General features: G+C 36.2%; 1 protein-coding gene across 1 annotated transcript in view; it reads right to left on the minus strand.

Moving 5' to 3' along the window:
* PRKDC (protein kinase, DNA-activated, catalytic subunit) overlaps nucleotides 1-22,404 on the minus strand; it is a 194,152-nt gene that overhangs the window by 163,803 nt on the left and 7,945 nt on the right. Inside the window, 10 exon segments of the mRNA XM_079137132.1 lie at nucleotides 71-186; nucleotides 8,080-8,232; nucleotides 9,739-9,864; nucleotides 10,423-10,472; nucleotides 10,895-11,063; nucleotides 11,494-11,658; nucleotides 13,088-13,234; nucleotides 19,958-20,115; nucleotides 20,520-20,550; nucleotides 20,644-20,699. Of these exon segments, the coding sequence (XP_078993258.1) occupies nucleotides 71-186; nucleotides 8,080-8,232; nucleotides 9,739-9,864; nucleotides 10,423-10,472; nucleotides 10,895-11,063; nucleotides 11,494-11,658; nucleotides 13,088-13,234; nucleotides 19,958-20,115; nucleotides 20,520-20,550; nucleotides 20,644-20,699 (1,171 nt within the window).

Below are 22,404 nucleotides of genomic sequence, written 5' to 3' on the forward strand. Positions count from 1 at the left end.
GGGTATTTCCTACATTATACTCAATAAGAAATAATTTTCACTCTTAGATAATTAAAATTTTACAAAATACCTGCACAATTCCACCAGGTTAATGAAAGCTGAAAAATCTTTAGGTTTAGCAGGATGCAAGTTAGCAGCGGGATCTGAAGTCGGGATCACCCAAACACCAGTAGCCTCGTTTCCATCCTTAAAAATTAATTGTATCAAACATTGTACCATTCGATCAAACATCATTCAACAAACAACTTTCCAATCTTCCTGACCTAGACCTGATGCTATGAGCAAAGAAAGCAAAAATGATAAAGGCAGAAATGAGTTCTTAAGAGCTTGCAGTCTGAGAGAAATGACAGGACTTAAAGCAACAGTAAACCAAAGAAATCACAGAAGTGATGAAAGAATGGGAGAAAAAAAAATGCAGACGGGGAGGATCCAAGATGGCGGACTTGAGGGAGGCTGCGTTCCTTGTTGCTCCGTGACGCCTGATTCAAGCAGAGGATATCTGTTTCTAGGTGAGGCAGTTTTTGCTGCTTATCGATCCCCTGCTCTTTACCCCGTTTGTCTGCTGTGATCACCTGCATCTGCCAGCATATCGACACCTTTTTTGAGAGCAGATTGCTCACTGTCAGGCGTCTATCATCCGCCATTTGCCTGCCTCTCGCCTGTCCATCGCCTGCCTTACCCCTATCCATCACCCAACGCTCAAGGTTCACTTCCCGATCGTCCAACAGCTGCCGGCAGACTGACTGCAGACCACCAGTGGAGAACCAGCTGCCTGCTGTTGCCTGGAAGTTCACTGTTACAGTACCTGCAGGTTTGATTACACGTGGCTGCTGCCATTTTGAGACAATAGCCAGGCCCCGTAGGACCCCTGGCATGACTGACTGAGCCCCGTCTCCAGGATCCCTCAGCTCGACCAATCACTCCCTGCCTCTGGGGCCTTCACATCAACTGACTGCTCCCTGCCGCCAGGACCCCCAGACCAAGTGAACTGCGCCCTATCACGGGGAACCCAGACTGACTGATTGCACCGGGCCTCCAGGATCCCACAACTACACCAAACACACCCGACCTCCAGGACCCCTGATGGACCAAGTGCATCCTGTCTCCAGGACCTCCAGCTGACCACATCCAACCCTGAGCTGTAGCGCCCCATTTGCCAACACATTTGGAAGCCAGAGCAGCCATGTTGGATAATCCCGGAAGCCATAGCTCCGATCTTCGGGTGGGGCAAATCCCATCCTGAGACGCCTGCTGGAGGCTTGAAGCTCACTGTCAGGTACCTCTCATACATCAGGCTACTGAACACTGGGAGGTTTCATTAGTATATGACTGTTATACAGTAGATTTTCTTTTTTCTCCTTTTTAAAAAAAAAATTAAGTTTTTATTTCTTTACGTTTCTTGCTTTCTTTTCCTTTTGTTTAACTATTCCCTCAGAGTCTCCTTCTCCCTTATTTGCATGCTAACATCCGATTTCTTTTGATTACACTCTCACCCTTTCTATTTTCTAGAACTTCTGTATATTCTTTTCTTATCCCATTAACAGCCATATGCTACATCCCTCTGCATCCTCTTTGTCCTCCATTAGACACTGCAGAACTTATTGCAAACCTGTTTGTTTTACCGAAGATAACATTTGAACTCATTTTGTTTATTATGACAATTTTGTTATTTTCCCCATAGGGGCTATTTGGTCTAGGATTGCATAGTGTCTGATTTGGGCACTGCTAATATTGATCTCCCCTTAAAGAAAGGGTTTTGGAAACCTATAGGGCCACTATAAGCCTACAGGGGGAAATCTGCAATACCCCAGATCTGCACTGCTAGAGAGGAAGATACATGAACAACATGAAAAAACAAGGGAAGGAAATGATCCAAACAAATCTAGATTCTATAGTAATAGAATCCAATGACACTATGTTAGAAGAAATGTCAGAAAAGGACTTCAGATTATACATGATTAAGATGATTCGCAAAGCAAAGGATGAGATAAGAGAGCAAATGCAGGCAATGAATGATAATACCAATACGCTGAAAGAGCACCTGCAGGAAGCAAAAGAACATTTTAACAAAGAGATAGAGATGCTCAAAAAAAAAAAAAAAAAAACCAAACGGAAATCCTTGAAATGAAGGAGACAATAAACCAAATAAAAAACTTAATGGAAAGCATCACCAACAGACTAGACCACTTGGAGGACAGAACCATAGACAATGAAGACAAAATATTTAATCTTGAATATAAAGTCGCCCAAACAGAGAAGATGGTAAGAAATCATGAACAGAATCTCCAAGAACTATGGGACATCATGAAAAGAACAAATGTAAGAATTATTGGGATTGAGGAAGGCACAGAGATACAAACCAAAGGAATGAACAACCTATTCATATAATATAATATCATATAATATCAGAAAATTTCCCAAACCTGAAGAATGAAATGGAAAATCAAATACAAGAAGCTTACAGAACACCAAATGCACAGAATCACAACAGATCCACACCAAGGCACATTACAATGAAAATGCCTAACATTCAAAATAAAGATAGAACTTTGAAGGCCGCGAGAGAAAAGCATCAGATTACATATAGGGGGAGACCAATACAGATAACAGCCGACTTCTCAACCCAGACTCTAAAAGCTAGAACGGCCTGGACCAACATATTTCAAGCTCTGAAAGAACATGGTTGCCAACCAAGAATCCTATACCCAGCAAAACTAACCTTCAGATTTGAAGATGAAATAAAATCCTTCCATGATAAACAAAAGTTAAAAGAATTTACAAATAGAAAGCCTGCACTACAGAATGTTCTCAACAAAATATTCCATGAGGAGGAAATGAAAAACAACAATGGAGGTCAGCAAAGGGAGGAACTACCTTAGAGAAAAACCACTCAAAGGAGAAACCAAGCCAACTTAAAAACCAAAAATAAGCCAAATGACTGGGAATACAAATCATTTCTCAATAATAACCCTGACGTTATGGCCTAAACTCCTCAATCAAAAGACATAGACTGGCAGAATGGATTAAAAAGAAAGACCCAACAATATGCTGCCTGTAAGAGACTCATCTCATAGAAAAAAACATCCACAGACAAAAGGTGAAAGGATGGGAAAAAAACCTACCACGCATATGGACTCAGTAAAACAGCAGGGATTTCCATCCTTATATCAGATAAAGTGGACTTCAATCCAAAGTTAGTCAGAAGGGATAAAGAAGGACATTTCATACTGCTTAAGGGAACCATAAATCAGGAAGACATAACGATAGTAAATATTTATGCCCCAAACAATGGTGCATCCCTGTACATCAAACAAATTCTTCTCAATTTCAGGAATCACATAGACCACAACACAATAATTCTGGGTGACTTTAACGCACCGCTGTCACCACTAGATAGATCTTCCAAACAAAATCCAACCAAAGAAACCACAGAACTCAATAACAGAATCAATAACCTACACTTAATAGACATATATAGAATATTCCATCCATTAACGAGCAGATACACTTTGTTCTCAGCAGCACATGGAACCTTCTTGAAAATAGACCATGTGTTATGCCACAAAGCAGCCCTTAGGAAATGCAAAAAATAGAGATACTGCCTTGTGTTCTATCAGATCATAATGGACTGAGAGTAGAAATCAATGACAAAATAAAAAAAGGAAATACAACATATCAAAATCGCTGGGACACTATGAAAGTGGTACTAAGAGGAAAATTCATTGCATGGAGCGCATTCCAGAAAAGAATGAAAAGTCAACAACAAAATGACCTAACATTACAGCTCAAAGCCCTAGAAAAAGAAGAACAGAATAACAGCAAAAGTAGTAGAAGACAGGAAATAATTAAAATCAGAGCTGAAATCAATGAAATTGAAACAAAAGAAACTATTCAAAAAATTGACATAACAAAAAGTTGGTTCTTTGAGAAAGTAAACAAAATAGACAAACCCTTAGCCACACTAACAAAGAGAAGGAGAGAGAAGACTCAAATTACTAAAATACATGATGCAAAAGGAAATATCACGACAGACACCACTGAGATACAGAACATAATGAGAAGCTACTTTGAAAATCTGTATTCCAACAAAATAGAAACTATCAAAGACATTGACAAATTTCTAGAGACATATGCTCCTCCCAAACTGAACCAGGAGGACATACACAATTTAAACAGATCAATATCAAGCAATGAACTAGAAGAAGCCATTAAAAATCTACCATCCAAGAAAAGCCCAGGACCAGACGGATTCTCAGCCGAGTTCTACAAGACCTTCAAAGAAGAACTCATTCCGATAGTTCTCAAACTATTCCAGGAAATAGAAAAGGAGGGTACCCTACCGAACTCATTCTATGAAGCTAATATCACCCTCATACCCAAACCAGGAAAAGACACATCAAGGAAAGAAAATTTTAGACCAATATCCTTGATGAATATAGATGCAAAGATCCTTAACAAAATATTGGCAAACTGTATCCAAAAACATATTAAGAAAATTGTGCACCATGATCTAGTAGGGTTCATTCCTGGAATGCAAGGATGGTTCAACATTCGTAAATCAATAAACGTAATCCATCATGTCAACAGACTTAAGGATAAGAATCATATGGTTATTTCAATTGACACAAAAAAGCGTTTGACAAAACACAACACCCCTTCATGCTGAAAACACTAGAAAAAATAGGGATAGTAGGAACATACCTGAACATTGTAAAGGCTATTTATGCTAAGCCCATGGCCAACATCATTCTTAATGGAGAAAAACTGAAACCATTCCCTTTAAAAACGGGAACAAGACAGGGATGTCCTCTTTCACCACTTCTGTTCAACATTGTCCTCAACACTCTAGCCAGAGCAATTAGGCAGACTAAAGAAATTAAAGGGATATGAATAGGAAAAGAGGAACTTAAGCTGTCACTATTTGCAGATGACATGATTCTATATTTAGAGGATCCAAAAACCTCCTCCAGAAAACTTGTAGACCTCATCAATGAATTCAGCAAAATAGCAGGCTATAAAATCAACACACATAAATCTACAGCATTTTTATACGCAAGCGATAAAACTGCTGAAAGGGAAATGAGGAAAACAACTCCATTTGCAATAGCCTCAAAAAAAATAAAATACTTGGGTATCAATCTAATCAAAGAGGTAAAAGATCTCTACAATGAAAAGTACAAAACACTGAAGAAAGAAATTAAGGAAGACCTTAGAAGACAGAAAGATCTCCCATGTTCTTGGATAGGAAGAATTAATATTGTCAAAATGGCTATACTACCAAAAGTGCTATACAGATTCAATGCAATTCCAATTAAAATCCCAATGATGTACCTCACAGAAATAGAACAAGCAATTATGAAATTCATCTGGAAGAATAAGAAACCCAGAATAGCTAAAGCAATGCTTAGCAGGAAGAATGAAACAGAGGGTATCACAATACCAGAACTTTAACTATACTACAAAGCAATAGTAACAAAAACAGCATGGTATTGGCACCAAAATAGGTATATCAATGGTACAGAATAGAGGACATGGACACAAACCCAAATAAATACAATTTTCTCATACTAGACAAAGGGGCCAAAAATATGCAATGGAGAAAAGATAGCCTCTTCAACAAATGGTGCTGGGAAAACTGGAAAGCCATATGCAACAGAATGAAACTAAATCCCTATCTCTCACCCTGCACAAAACTCATCTCAAAATGGATCAAGGACCTCGGAATCAGACCAGAGACCCTGCATCTTATAGAAGAAAAAGTAGATCCAAACCTTCAACATGTTGGCTTAGGATCAGACTTCCTTAACAGGACTCTAATAGCACAAGAAATAAAAGCTAGAATCAACCACTGGGATAGATTCAAACTAAAAAGCTTTCTCTCAGCAAAGGAAACTATCAGTAATGTGAAGAGAGAGCCTACAGAGTGGGAGAATATCTTTGCCACTCATACTTCAGATAGAGCACTAATTTCCAGAATCTATAAAGAACTCAAAAAACTCTACACCAAGAATACAAATAATCCAATCAACAAATGGGCTAAGGAAATGAACAGACACTTCGCAGAAGATGTACAAGCAATCAACAGATATATGAAAAAATGTTCAACATCTCTAGTAATAAGAGAAATGCAAATCAAAACTACACTAAGATTCCATCTCACCCCAATTAGAATGGCGATTATCAAGAATAAAAGCAACAATAGGTGTTGGAGAGGATATGGGGAAAAAGGTACACTCATACATTGCTGGTAGGACTGCAAATTAGTGCAGCCACTCTGGAAAGCAGTGTGGAGATTCCTTAGAAAACTTGGAATGGACCTACCATTTGACCCAGCTATCCCACTCCTCGGCCTGTACCCAAAGGACTTAAAATCAGCACACTACAGAGATACAATCACATCAATGTTCACAGGTGCTCAATTCACAATAGCCAGACTACCGAACCAACCTAGATGCCCTTCAATTGATGAATGGATAAAGAAACTGTGGCATATATATACAATGGAATATTACTCAGCTATAAAGAATAATAAAATCATGGCATTTGCAGGCAAATGGATGAAATTGGAGAGTATCATGTTAAGTGAGATAAGCCAATCTCAAAAATCCAAAAGAGGAATGATCTCACTGATAAAGAGATGATGACACATAATGGGGGGTAGGAGGGGGACAAGAATGGAGGAAGGAGGGACTGTATAGAGGGAAAAGAGAGGTGGGAGGGGTGGGGGGGAAGGAAAAAAATAACGGAATGAATCAAACATCATTACTCTATGTAAATATATGAATATGCAAATGGAAAAAAAATGGAGACAGAATTTCTTTAAAAAGCTAGCAGTAATACTTTAATGGAGGATGAACTGCAAAAGGTAGAAAGTATTAATAATAACTTGGAGGTTTGCAACTGTGAAAAAGAATAATGTGTAACAATAAAAAAGACACATGAAAAATATGATTTTGAGTTGGGGGAGAGTACATTAAGTTTAGTTTTAAACATATTATGTTTGTTTTACCAAATCTATGCTATCAAATACAATTTGTATATTCAAATTCTAATGTTAAACAAAGGTTATAAACATGGAGCCAGAACCTACAAAGGTCTGGAGACTAGCTATGACAGAGGTGACAGATGACCTGCTGCTGACACAGGCAAAAAGGGTGAACAACAGAGAAAGAGAAGACAGTAAAGACAAGAAGGAAGTGTTCTAAAAATGCACTATGTTAGATGACACAGTTCCAGGAAATCCCTTTTGGAGAGTTGTTTTTTTTTTTTTTAATGAAATTGTCTTAGACAAGCACACAAGACAATTCAACTCACATTGGTATTCCTATCACCTAACATTAAAAAACAGCACATTACAAGGACAACACAGCCAATATGGCAATGGTCTTATTGCTTCCACTTTTTCCCCTCTGCATATTCTCTCCATTATCTCATCATTTCTTAATGTAACTTCACAACTACAATGGAGGCATATACATGAACTCTAACAAGTACAACTGAGTCTAAAATCATCATTATGATCAAAAGCAAACTACAAGTTTTCCACTGAAACCTCTAGCCCTTTCATACTTGCTCATTCATTCCTGTGGTATGCTTTCACTACAGACACCTCAGAAAAGAACAGGGCAGCTATGAGCTAGCAGCTTCAAACAAAAATTTACCTATTATCCAGGCTAGGATACCTGGGTATCTTGTGCCTATAACCTGTATTCTAATATCTCAAGAGCAAATTGGAAATTTTCTGCCCCAGGCTGGAGTTTTCTTAACAATAAACAAGGGAACCCCAGGTTCCCCTTCCTACTGCAAAAAGTCCCTTCTAACAAAATGAGAAATAAGCCTAGTAAATTAAAAAAAAAAAAAAAGTTTTAACATATTAAAAACATAGTTTTTGAATAATCCATTGATAACATTTTCTATACATTAAATCTATATCCAACTTCTAAAGTATCAATGGCATATAATAATCCCAATTAAATCAATTTTCTTCAATCCCCTAAAGATGTGCTATTATCCCCTGAATATTTACACACAAAGAAAGTTGATATAAATTGATGCAATATTATTGACAAAATTTCTAACCTCTTGTTCCCAAATAGTCTGTTTTTCTAGTGTAAGATCCAATTTCTCCACAATCTTCAAAACAGATTTTATAAATTCATCATAGAGTAAACGATTCAGATTTTGAATGGAAAAATTCACAAACAGAAATGTCTCGTCTGCTAAAATAAAATCCTTTAAATAAAGAAAAAAAAATGTTCAAAATCTGTACAAAGAAATATTTACAATGAGTATTTTATAAACATGAGGATACTTTTTAAAAGATACATACACAGGTTCTTGTACTTTTAGGTATTATGGAACCAGTGATATGTAAAATGTGGCAGATTTACTTGAAGTTTTCAAGCTTCTAAAACCTTTTTGAATCATTACAACAGCAACATATTAGTCAGATAATATAACTTACATAGTTATGTACCAAATACTCTGTACATAGCAATGAATGAGAAGATTTAGACCAAACCCTGTCAAAATATTTACCCTAACAATTTGTGTGTATATGTGCATAAACACACAAATGTAAGAAACATAAATGCTATTTATGTTTGTGTATATACACATACATGCATAATAAGTAAGTAGATACCCAGTCTCACAATAAATTGAAAAGTATAATCTATCACTTCTTTAAAAGTAAAGCTATTTTACCATTTCAAAATTATATTCCAATTCTTTGCCTATACTTAAATATTCTTTGGAATTTAACCTCCAAATACAGGGCTATCTAAGATCACATACAATATTCTGGATAAAATTAATAACTGCTATACTATTTAAATTCAGTAAGAAAAAAACTTAAAAAATCTAAGATTTTTGTCTTTTGACAAACTTGCTTGTCCTAGGGTATCAATGCTTTGTCAATGTATATATTAAAACATTAGCCAACCAAATTTAATATAGAAACTGAAGAAATATCTTCCAGAACAATATTAGGCAGGAGATATGATTCTAATATAATTTATATAAATAGTAATTGTGCACTAATCACCTTCACACCTATTAAATCAATTGGATTTATCTTATCCTCAGTAAATAAAGAGGGCTGGAGTTGTAGTTCAATGGTAGAGCATGTGCTTATCATGCATGAGGCCCTGGGTTCAATCTCCAGCACCAAAAAAAAAAAGGAGTCAGGGAAGAAGGAATAATTCTTGTCTGGTGATAATACTGTTATATTTTTTGTTGCCTAAGATGGTGGACCTGATAATAAGGACAATTTGCTATTAGCTACACTATCCTGCTACAAAAAGCTAAAATAAGGACTTAGCTACAGTACTTAATTTGAAAGAGCTCTACATTTGTGCTCCTTTCAATTAACTGTTTTCCTAGTCTCACTTTTTTTTCCCCCCTTACAGTATTAGGGATTGAATGAATGCAGGGCTTTAAACATTTTAGGCAAGTCCCCCGACCACTAAGCTATACCCCAGGCCTTTTTATTTTATTTTGCCCAGGCTGGCCTCAAACTTGTAATCCTCCTGTCTTAGCCTAGGTGAGATTACAGGAATGTACCCCATACCCAGGCTTCTAGTCTCACTTTAATTTTTAATTGTCTTCAATACTCCAAGTATTTCTTTAAAACTTTTCCAAGTTATTACAACATAATTCTGAAACAAATCTTTAGTCAATAATTATGGAAAGAAAGAAACTGGGGTACTTTTATGGCTTTAAAATTATAAATTTTACCATCATCTGGTCACAGTTCAAGAGATGTTTAAAAAGATCCACATAGTCTTTATACGTGGGCACTTTCCATTTGCCAGTTCTAACTTCCCCTGAGGCACGATGGTCTTTGGATTCAGACTCAGCACCCTGGGACAGGAAGAAAACACACCAATATTGACTGATTTACTCACAAAAGCAGCTTGGCTGTCAGAACTTGCTGATTTTCAGACTTTTCTTAACTAAAACTGCAACCAAGAGGAGACTACAACCAGATTGAGGAAGACATATTTTGAAAGCATAATAAAAAGCTGAAAAAAAGGATGATTTTTCTGTGACTAAAACCAAAAACTATTTTGACATATTATCCACCAGATGCATGACAAAATCGTTCATTTCTCTTTCTTACACAGTTCATTCTTTCATCTCATCCTATTTCCTATAACTTTTAGTAACTAAGACATGTCTCCCATAATACATCTTAATATTTTATCCTAGAGTTCCAAGAGAAAAAAACATTTCTTCCTTGTAAAAATATATAACAGTAAAGTTATACTTAAGGAATTTCATATCTTATGAGAAATACATTTACCTCACACAAATAGGTATTATGTCCATTTTTTAAATATGTACATACTAAAACTACAGCAACATTTATAACTTAAGTGATAAAAGACTTATTTTTGAAACCTTAGATTCAGAATTTACCTTTTGAAGGATCACTGGTTTAGAACATATTCTGATTAAACCCTGATGTACTGAATAAAGAAAAAAGAAAATTTTTATTCATTTTTATGAATACTGAAAAATACAACCAAATAGTCAATAAAAACAAAAATCATTGTAACTTCACCTCCTAATTTCTTTTCTAAACTTGTTACCATCTTTAGTTTTAAAAATTTGAACTATTAAATTCAGAAACTAAGTATGAGATTTTGACCCACCAAAATTTTAGGAATTTTCTAAAAGGCATTAAAGATACAAAATAATCCTTATTATTTATTTATTTATTTATTTTCCTGCAGTGCTGGGATTGAACCCAGGGGCTCTTGCATACTAAGTAAGCTCTCTACCACTGAGTTACATCCCCAGGCTGATACAAAAGAATTTGGGAGATGTTAATTAATATTAAGTATTCATTATTCATCATTATAAGAACAAGAGTGAATGGCAAACTTACCCACGGTACTAATACAATTCCAGAGAACTGGTCCTTTTTCTGCTAAGGCTAGGAAAACTTTCACTATAGCTTTACAACACACTGACTGCATTTTTGGACTATATTGTGGGAAACAGTCTATTTGTACCACAATGAGATGTTCCAGAACTGGGGTATACACCTCAGGAACCTACCGGAAAAGGAAAGCAAACTACAAGTTACAGGAGAGAAAAAAAATATATGAATAATACAATATCCAAAGCAATCAGAGCTGCATTAAGCGTATTTTTAGATAAATGAAAACTTATCTGCCAAGTTTAATGTTTATTATTGTGAATGCCTAAAAGAAATTAAGAGTAAACTTATCTGAATGATACCTAAGGCACAATTATCACAACCAGTGATTCTTCACTTTTTAGAAGAATAGAAAAAGTAACACATACTTTTATTTTCTCTGGATGAGAAATCAAGTTACACAATGGGAAGTCTATTAATAGAAAATACTAATTTAAAATGTCATGTTGACCACAAGAGTGCCTACCATATGCCTCCATCAAACTATTTGAAGAAACAAGATTAAATATCTAAAACTGTGTTCAGTTTATAACTATTTCACTTACTGCATCAAGGTAAAGCAAGACACTTGCAATAGACTGGAGGAAACTGGGCATCTGATAAACATGGTCATCGACAGTGTCTGTCTGAGTGAGGAACATCTGCTTGCAGCGCTGAATGAGCTCAACATACATGAAGTCAACATCTTTTGCATTTATAACCTTGCAAGGCTTTAGGAAAAGCAAAATGTAAGTCTTTTATCATGCTTATTCATGTCAAAACGAATGTCATTTTAAGCCATGTTATTATAAACTGATCGCAGCAAATTATTTGTTTACTATATATAAAACATAGTATCTTATAAAGATGCTTCTTACAATAAGCTGTGATCACACTCTATTTATTCATACACAGAACACTTTTTGATTAACTATATTCTAGGCACTGTTTAGATAGTAGGTCCCATGTAGTCAATGACCTCATGAAGTTAGGCAACCCCAGGAAGACAAGACTTAAATAAACGTCCAGAATACACTACTATATCATGCTCCACACTGAGCACAGCCTTTTTGTTTTGTTTTGTTTTGTTGCGGTGCTGGGGATTTGAACCCAGGGCCTTGTGCTTGCAAGGCAAGCACTCTACCAACTGAGCTACATCCCCAGCCCTCAACCTTCTTTTTAAACTCACAAATCTTATAATGCAACTACCTGACTTCCAATTTTTCAAAGCCTTCTTTAAACTTCTGAATCTAGTCCAGATTCCTCAAGGATCTGACTGGCTCTTTTCAGAATCCTCTCTCTTTTTTCTTCTCCATCATGTTCTCACTACATCACAAATATCTCTAGCCACAGTGAACAATCTGGAAGTTGATTACAGTGATGCATAAAGTGGAAAATTCCATGTTATCTTACTTCTGAGCCTTCTCATTACTGTTTCTTCTGCCCTAACAATACTTACAGAAGATGATGGACAAATGGAGATGAAGAATAAAAAGAGAGAGCAGATACTGATGGACTGAGTTGTAGGAAAAGAGGCAGAAAGTTATTTATAAAGTAGAAGTTACAAAGATCCACTAAAAGAGAAAAATAGGGTTATTTTTCCTCCCTTGGTGCTAGGGATTGAAACCAAGGACACTTTACCACTGAACTACGTCCCCAGTCCTTCTGCGATACGGTCTCAAAAAGTTGCTGAGACTCACCTTAAATTTGCAAACCTCCTGCCTCAGCCTCCCTAATCCCTGAGATTACGGGAGTTACTATTAATATTCTTAAGAACGTATGTCTCTTTCTTGACAGGAACTTCTCTTTCTAAATCTTTTAGTGAAATCAACTACAATTTTACTTTTTAAGTAAGGGAAAATTTTAAGCGCAGGAGAAAAACACTGGCTTTTGGTCTTCAGACTTTATCAATTCTGTGTCTCCTTTGACAAGTTAATTTCTCTGAGTATCGGTTTCCTCATGCATAAAATAGAATAAACCTCAGCTTACAGAAGAGCTATAAGGATCTGAGATAACATGTATTAAAGAACTCTATTACATAGTAAACATTGAAAAAGTTCTTAATCATTAATAAAATAAATGACAATAACATTGTAAAAAGTATGAGACACTATCCTTTAAACACTCAAGTGAAACAAAGAATAAATTAATGAGCCATACTCCCGCAAAGAGTCCATATCCACGGATAGCAATGGATAATTCCTTGTTGTTCGAATCTGTGTTTCTGATGATTCCATAGAATTGTTCCATAAAGTACTGCAACTTACTCTTATGCTTCTCTGCATCTTTTGCCACCATAAAAGAAACCTGCAATTACATAATGTTTACTCTTTAGAAATATTTAATAGCAAAACAAAGGAATCTACACAAATATGAAGAACATGAAACTGTATACTACTTACATATTATTAGAGTTCTAATTACTTTTACTCATAAGACACTTTGCTTCTATATGCTTAGTCTCCATTAAGTTCAGAAAAGACAGTCTCTTAAATAATGATATATTGTATGTCAAGTATTCTTCCTAAAGAAATGAACTAAAAGAGGGAAATATAGGAAGTAATTTGTACATATATAAAATACAGGTTTTGATGAAGCAGAGAGTAGTCACTGGAACACATGTCATCCAGAGTGTGAATGAAAACTATCAGGCCTAGTGGCCAGAAAATTCAGGAGTCATAACAAACACAAATTACGATGTACAATCAGAAAGACAAGGAATCTCAATTTTATAAAAAATGAGATACAAATTATAAAGCTTAAATGAAGAGAGGGAAGGGGAAAGAAAAGTACTTTGAGAAGCAAATAGATGACTATCTACCAACTAAGCAACAATGGCCTAAATGCAAAAACACAGGTAATAGAAAGAGCTTTCCTAGTTTCAGGACAAAGACTGTCTAGAATAAGAATAGAAAGAATTGAGATAATTAACAAAGGGAAAAAGTATCCACCTTCCATCACCAACCTACCAATACAATCCCTAATTCTACCCACAGCCATCAGGTCTCAGCATTTGTCCTTCTCAGGTCTTTATTCTCCATTCATTTTAGAAGAATGGATTATCACAGACATAATGCTTCAAAATTTCCTTTCACAAAACATACCATGAACATGTTTCTCAAGAACTAAATAAGTCTTAATTTCAAAAGTTTTTCATTTCCTGAATTTATTATAATATTTAACCATTTAAAGAGTTACTAATTTTTTTATCATTGCACTTTTAGCAAATGTCCTTTCATTGCATTTTTAGCCAATTATTTTCTGCCTGTTATAGCAAAGATTTGAAAATATTTACCAAGACAGGATAGAATAAAATATTATGGCATATAAAACAATGCTATATTATACTATCATTAAAATTAATCATGCAGATCTCAATGTGCTATCAGGAGAACATAAAACAGTGGAAAATCTTAAGATTGCAAAATTATGAATAATACTATTCCTTTATGTCATAAAGAGGAAAAGAGAGGGGAAAGGGAAAAGGAGGGAGGAAGACAAAATAAGAATGGAGTCACCAAAATGGTGATCTTTTTTTGTTGGTAGTGGGGTTTTCAAAGATTTGCACATTATTCTTGGAACTCTGTGTCTTTTTTTTTTTTTGTGCAACTAACCTGCAAGAGTTTTCGTAAGAAATTTATATAAAGCTATTAAATGAAAAAAGAAAAATTCCTCCCCCACAGAAATTAAATTTTAAAGATGCACCTATAATAGCAAGAATAATAATGGAAAATAAGATAGCATGAAGCTACAGTAATCAAGATAGTGATGTGCTGATTTAAGGACAAACATAAAAATGAATGAAACAAACTAGAGAGTCCAGAAATAAGTCCACACGTATATGGTCAATTGATTTTTGTGTGTGTGTTACCGGGGATTCAACTCAGGGTTCTTTACCAATGAACTGCATCCCAGTCCTTTTTACTTATTTTGAGACAGTCTTGCTAAGTTACTCAGGCTGATCTGGAACTTATGATCCTCTCTTACCTCTACCACCCTAAGTAGCTACGATTACAGGTGTACACCACACTGCACCTACCTTGGTCAATTAACTTTTGACTGAGGTGTCAGGGTAAGCCAATGGGAGAAATTAGTCTTTTACGTAACTGGTGCTGGAACCAACAAATGTGAGGAAAAATCAATATCAGCCTTTATTTTATACCATATGCAAAAATACTTCAAATGGATTATAAACCTAAATGCAAACAATAAAACTACAGATTTATTACAAAACTTCCTAAAGAAAATATAGGAGAAAACCCTTCTTAAATGGGACACAGGAGGTGGGCACAGTGGAGAACACTTGTATCTCAGGGACTCAGAAGGATAAGATAGGAGGATCTCAAGTTTGAGGTCAGTCTTGGCAACTTAGTGAGATCCTGTCTCAAAATAAAATAAGAAGGGATGGAGATGTGGTATAGGATTAAGCGTCCCTTGGTTTAATTCCCAATACAAAAAAAAAAAAAAAAAAGTAGCTAATAACCACAGGAAAAAAAGGGTCAACATCAACAGTCACCACAGAAATCCAAAATAAAATTTCAATAACATTATGTACCCATTAGAAATAACTAAAATTAAACTGACAATACCAGTATGGCTGAGTACATGGGATAACTAGAACTTCTGTGCATCACTGGCAGGAATATAAAATGGTGCAACCACTTTGGAAAAGAGTTTGAGAGTTTCCTATAAAGTTTAACATATACCTATCATGTGAATCAGCAATGCCACTTGTAAGTTTTTACTCAAGAGAAATGTTAACTGGGCAAAGTGGTACACACCTGTAATCCTAATGGCTTGGGAGGCTGAGACAGGAGAGTTGCAAGTTTGAGACCAGCCTCAGCAACTTAGGACCTAAGCAAATTACTGAGACCCTATCTCAAAATAAAAAATAAAATACAAATTTGAAAAAGGGCTGGGTATGTGGCTTAGTGGTCAAACTCCCCTGGGTTAAATCTCCAGTACCCCCTGCCCCCCCCCCCCCACAAAAAAGGGAGAGAGAGATAGAGAAATGTTAAACACTCGGGTACAAATGGCCTTTGCTGTTTAATTCACAATAACCCAAAATCAGAAACAACCAAATGCCTATGAATAAACAACTTTATACCCACACACTAGAAGACTATGCAACAATAAAAATGAACTGAAACATGCTACAATATGGTTAAATTAAACTCTCAAAAACATTGACAGAGATGGGGTGCTGTAGTGCCTGGCTATAATCCTAGTGGCTCAAGAGGCTGAGGCAGGAAAATCACAAGTTCAAAGCCAGCCTCAGCAAAAGCAAGGCACTAAGCAACTCACTGAGACCCTGTCTCTAAATAAAATACAAAATAGGGCTGGGGATGTGGCTCAATGGCCAAATGCCCTTGAGTTCAATCCTCAGTACCCAACCCCGACAAAAAAAAAAAAAAAAAAAAAAACACTGACCAAGCAAACCAAGTTAACTGTGAAAGAACAGACACTATAAAACTTATGTAAAATTCTACAAAAGGCAAAACAAATCTTTGGTGACAGAAAGCACTAGTTGCCTACAGCTTGGGAATGGGGATAAAATGCAGAGGTTCAAGGGAACTTTCTAAGTGTTATGGTTTAGCTATGAGGTGTCCCCCAAAAGTTCATTTGGGAAACAATGCAAGAAAGTTAAGAGGTGAAATGACTGGGTTATGAAAGCTTTAACCTAATCAGTGTGTTAATCCATTGATAGGGATTAACTGGGTGGTAACTGTAGACAGGCAGGATGTGACTGAAGAGGTGGATCATTGGAGGCCTGTCCTTGGGATTTATATTGTCTACGGTAAGAGCAGAGCTCTCTTTTACTGCATGAAGGTCATATCCTCAGCCACTTTCATCTACCACTCTCTTTTGCAGTGATGCCTGAATTCTGGACCAGAGCATTGGAGTTGATTGTCTATGGACTGAGATATCTGAAATCATAGCATCAAATAAACTTTACCTCCTCTAAAATTGTTCTTATCAGGTCTTTTGTTCACAGCAACAAGAAAGCTGACCAAACCACTAAGTGACTGGAAATATTTTGTCTTGAACAAATTAGTGGTTACAGAGTACAACTATAAACTTAACATTCATGTTGCTGCTGTATGTAAATTACACCTCAATAATGATGACCTGTCAGTTCATGCATGTGGACATGCTAGGCAAACATGCTACAACTGAGCTACACCCCCATCCCAACATTGACTTTTTAAATAATAGTTGCTAGAGTCTGAATTTCTCAGCAGCCAAAGCAAAGAAAAGATTATATATGCCTCAATATCCATGAGAAAAACAAACCAGAAATTCAGGGGAGCAAAGTTTTCTCAAAGTAATAAGGTGTAAGAAATTTCTGTCCACTAGTCTTCATAAAAGGGATGCTATAATCAACAGAAAGCTTAAAATAAATTTACTCAGAAATATCATATGACTGTCTAATAATATGAAAACCAGTGACATAATGCAAAGGGCATCTTGGATACGTTTGTTTTTTTTTTTAATGCATAAAAGGACAGGACTTTATGATGTTCTAACCAAATACAAGGATAAAATTTACAATATTCAGATTATAAAGCAAAGAATTTAACCTTGCCTAGAAAGAAGTCTGATCTTTGCCTTGACTTCTGGGAGATAATCGCCAAACCCTTACAATGTCATACCTGGTAGGAATGTCTTTCTTTATCTGGGGGCCTCAAGTCACAATGGATGAATTAACAACATGATCTAGAGGCTGGTCAAATGCCACAGTAACAATGTGACTTAGGGTGGGGGCTTTGGGTCATGTGTTACCTGTGATCTGGAAACTGAGATCAACTACATGGGCAATCAATCAATTCATTATGCAAACATGATACAATAAAAACTGTGAATACTGAAGTTCAGATGAGCATCACAGTTGATATTCCATGTGATTTGTGTACATATCAGTGTCAGGAAAGTAACAATGTACTGACTCCACAGGAAGAGGACACTAGAAGCTCCACACCTGGTACTTTCTTAGTCTCCGAACTATTCGTCTTCCTTCAACTGATTTTAAATTCTGCCCTTTAGCTGTAATAAGCCATTACTGTGAACTTAAAAGCTTTGAGTTCTATGAGCCCTTTTAGCAAATTATCTTTTTTTTTTTTGGACCAGGCATTGAACCCACGGGTGTTCAACTACATAGCCACATCTGTAGCCCATTTTCTTATATTGAGACAGGGTCTCTCTACATTGCTTAGGGCCTTACTAAGTTCTTGAGGCTAGCTCTGAATTTGTAATCCTCCTGCCTCAACCTTCTGAGCCACTGGGATTACAGGTGTGTACTCCCATGCCCAGTGCAAATTATCATATTTGAAGGTAGTTTTGGAAACGCCAAGCTTGCAACAGAAGTCAGCTGTAAGGACAGCACTGAGAGGACTGTTCCCTAACTTCTTAGTTTTCTAAACTCTAACATTTTCAAAAATTACACAGTATTAGAAAAATAAATATCTTCAGTGTAACTAAATAGCACCTATTCAATTTAAGTTTTTATTAAGAATTGGAGCAAAAACCTGAAATTAAATTCTCTAGCAAAGATCTGCAATGAACATGTTCTGTGAAGCTCATTAAAGGCTAACAGGCCAGCCAAAGGAGAGCTAATAGTCAACCCTGAAGGCTCACTCCCCACCTACCCTCTACTAGAGCACACAGATATTATTAGGGAGCATGGATTCATGGATGCTGCAGGCGTAATCCCTTCAGACTCCTAGGAAAGTCCGGACATACTTATTCATCTTAGTAACAACATATAAAATTCTCTCTCTCAAGAGTCAATGTTTATTGAGATCCACACATATTTATGTGAACCAAAATAATAATAATAATAAAATAAACGTTCATTTTCTATAACAAATAAGATCAGCCAATTAAGTAGGACAGGCATTTTTATGAGGAGAATCAGGAAAGGCTGCAACCTTAATATCAAGAATAACTTTGAGTCAGGCATGGTGGCACGTGCCTGTAATCCCAGTAGCTCAGGAGGCTGAGGCAAAAGGATCCAGAGTTCCTCAGCAAAAGTGAGGCAGTAAGCAACTCAGTGAGACCCTGTCCCTAAATAAAATACAAAATAGGGCTGGGGATATGGCTCAGTGGTCAAGTGCACCTGAATTCAATCCCTAGTACCAAAAAATAAAAAAATAACTTTGAGACAGACAAGTTTGATGGGCAGGTTGAGAACAGCAAAGGAACACTAAGTAGAGAGGGACAGCAGGAAGCACTAGGGGTCCAGAGCACACTTATTTCAGTTTTGTGGAGTTGGGCCACACCCAGACAAAGGACAGCAGCTCTTTCTCTCTCCTCTCCCTCCTGCATATTAAGCCATGGATCTCAAACCAATAACGTCTATACAGAGTTCACAAAGGTTTTCATAAACTAGTCTGTGAATTTACTATCATTTATTCATTTTTAACAGTTCAAACAAAATTTTGTGACTCTCCAGTATCTTTCATCAGATCCAACCTAACAGCCTGGCTCCTTAATACCTAGCCTAAACTACAGGAATTCCAGATGCCTCTGGATGCTCAGAACAAACTTGAAATCACTGATCAGAACCACAATCACAACACTTTCCCCTTAGCCACCGAGATCTGCCAAATGAAATTCTGCAACCACCTCCTATCCAGATGGAAAACCCAATGGGACAAAGGTGCTTTCCCTATCCTGCAGTAATCTCTCACACAAACATTCATCTTCTCACAGCAGCTAACCCTCACCTCCTGAGAGATGGGGTCCTTGGCCCCCCACCCTCCAGTTTGAGCAGCCCTAACCTCCCAAGACTTTCCTCTGACCCACTCTGACACATCTTAGCTCCATTAGACTTGGCTCAATGTTGGCTCTCTATCCTGATCAAAACTGGTATTTTACTAGCTCTCTTGGTTCAGCTGCCAGTTATGAGACTGCTCTAAACATTACAGATGCTGATGGATTGACTTATATTTTTCAAATTTATATATACAAGATTTGAATTTAATTCTTTTGTGAAAAAAAAATTTAATATGAAAGTTGAATTTGTAGTACCTGTTTCAAAAAGGATTCCAGGGCTGAATATGCAACTTTCTTCAATTCTACGTTCATATGGCTACACCACTTTGATAGTACTTCAAATAAAGAAATGTAGTTTTCCAGAAGGCAGGCACTAAATTGAGATGCATGCAAAGTAAATAAGCGTAGGCCAGCTGCAAAAGGAAAACACATTATATTTTAAATAGGACAACTTAAGCCAGAACAGCAAACAACTAAGAAAGCTTCAGGTATGTTTCAAAGTTAAAACTGTGTTCATGAAGATTTAGTACATTTTACTAAATCAGGATTTATTTAAACAAAGCCAGAATCAAACAGCATGGATTCTCTAAAAGACACCCTAAGATAAATATATACTAAAATCACATATCTGAGCATAACCATCTCATCCCAGGTTTGTGTAATAAAAACTAAACTCCCAGAACCTTCCTATAATAATTATAATACGAAACATCACATATGTTACAGCACTCATTTTCATTTAGCTTAAGTAGAAACTTACTCAAGATATTCACTAATTAATGTAAAATACCACACCTTATTAATTATAGACTCTTACCCAAGGGGACAGCATATCTCTTCAGATCAATCTAATTCAGAAAAAAAAAAAAAAAATTCACCATCAATATTTGAAAAATGACAAGTCTCAACCATAAAAGAATGAAGAGCAATAGTCATCCTACCTGAGGACGAATTGCTTTTAGTGCAAAATCAAAAATCTCCCTTGAAGTCTTCGGATCTGGGGAAATAACAAAAAAAAAAAAAAAAAAAAAAAGCCTATTACAAATCATTACAGTATTACCTGATGTACTTTACCAATAACTTTGCAAATTAATAGGTTTGCTTTAGACAGGCTGATATCTGCATTAACCCCAAGTCTCTTATGAATTCAGGAGCAATCCCTTCCAACACTGGATCCAGCTAGAGATGAAACTTATTACTGTTACACAGTTATTACTAGAGGAAAGTAGAAAAAAAATCTGGAACAAGAAAGACGTGTTTAAAATTCAACTCATCACTTATCTAACAGAAAGCCTGTTAGATATTCTCTCAGAGTCTCAGGGATATTTATACCTTCTTTTTAGGGTTGCCTCAAGAGTTAAATAAAGTAACTCATTCCAGGCCAAACACATTTCCCCCCAATTCCCCCAGGTTATTTACTCCGTACATAATACATGCCAAATTATTATGTGAATTACAAATGTGAATAAAATATGACCTTTGACCTTAATACAATTATGATCTAAAAGGCAAGTCAGAACAGGCATAAAACTATAATGTGAGGTTCTTATTCTTGCCTGAATGACATTCAGTTATTTGTATTCGTCTTGCACCAAATTATGCACTGAGGCTCTACAGTAGTTGTGGTTCATTCATCACTAATTTCTCCACCCTAATAGCTGCAACAACAGAAAACCGTTTGCATGTCTTTCAAATGAAGACAGCTCAGAGGATTATGTGATAGGAGCTAGAAGGAGAATGGGGTCAGAGAGGCCTTAACATAAGAAAAACAACTTGTTTTTAGAATGCCCTAAGAGAGACACCAAAAAAACTACTCTAGAATTGAAAACAATTGTGCATATTCAAGAAAGGCTAGACAGACACTTGAAATAGGACTGAAAGAATAGGTATTAGCTAGCAAAAAGTTATTCAAACAGAAAGTAACAGTGTAAACTCAGTATGCAGACACAAAGACACATTTCATGTAGCATGTTGTCTGGATTTACCCATATTACAGCCTCTATCAAATTTTCCTTCTTTTTTAAGTCTGAATAAGCACTGTGTTAACACAGGAATATTCAGAGGTTAAATCATTGGAACATGAGTTATAACCTCATCAGTTCATACTAGTTGAGACCCTGTCTCAAAAAAGATAGGTTTGGGGATGTAGCTCAATGGTAAAGTGGAACAGGTTCAATACCACAAAAAACAAAACAAAACAAAACAAAAAAATAGGTTTGAGTAGAAGAAATATTAGGTTGAAACATGAAACTATTCTTTATTGTGGGGAGGGGTACTGGAGATGGGGCATTGGGTCACTGAGTCACATCCCCAGACCTATTTTGTATTTTATTTAGAGACAGGGTCTCACTGAGTTGCTTAGTGTCTTGCTAATCTGCTGTGGCTGGCTTTGAACTTGTGATTCTCCTGCCTCAGCCTCCTGAGCTGCTGGGATTACAGTCGTGCACCACCATGCCTAGCTTGAAATTACTCTTTTTTGGGGATTAAAAATTATACTTCAGCAATTTTGTATGTTTCAACCTGAAGGAAGCAAAACACACAGAAGTACAAAAAGTACAAAAAGAAGTACAAAAACTTGAACTTATGTGCAAGGAAGAGCAAATATTTTTAAAGGCAAAATTTTTTACCCTAAAAGACTTTTTTTTAATTTTTATTTTATTTGTTCTAATTAGTTGTACATGACAGAAGGCTTTTATATATTT

The sequence above is a fragment of the Sciurus vulgaris genome, assembly GCF_902686455.1.
Source record: "Sciurus vulgaris genome assembly, chromosome: 1".
Classification (NCBI taxonomy): Eukaryota; Metazoa; Chordata; class Mammalia; order Rodentia; family Sciuridae; genus Sciurus; species Sciurus vulgaris.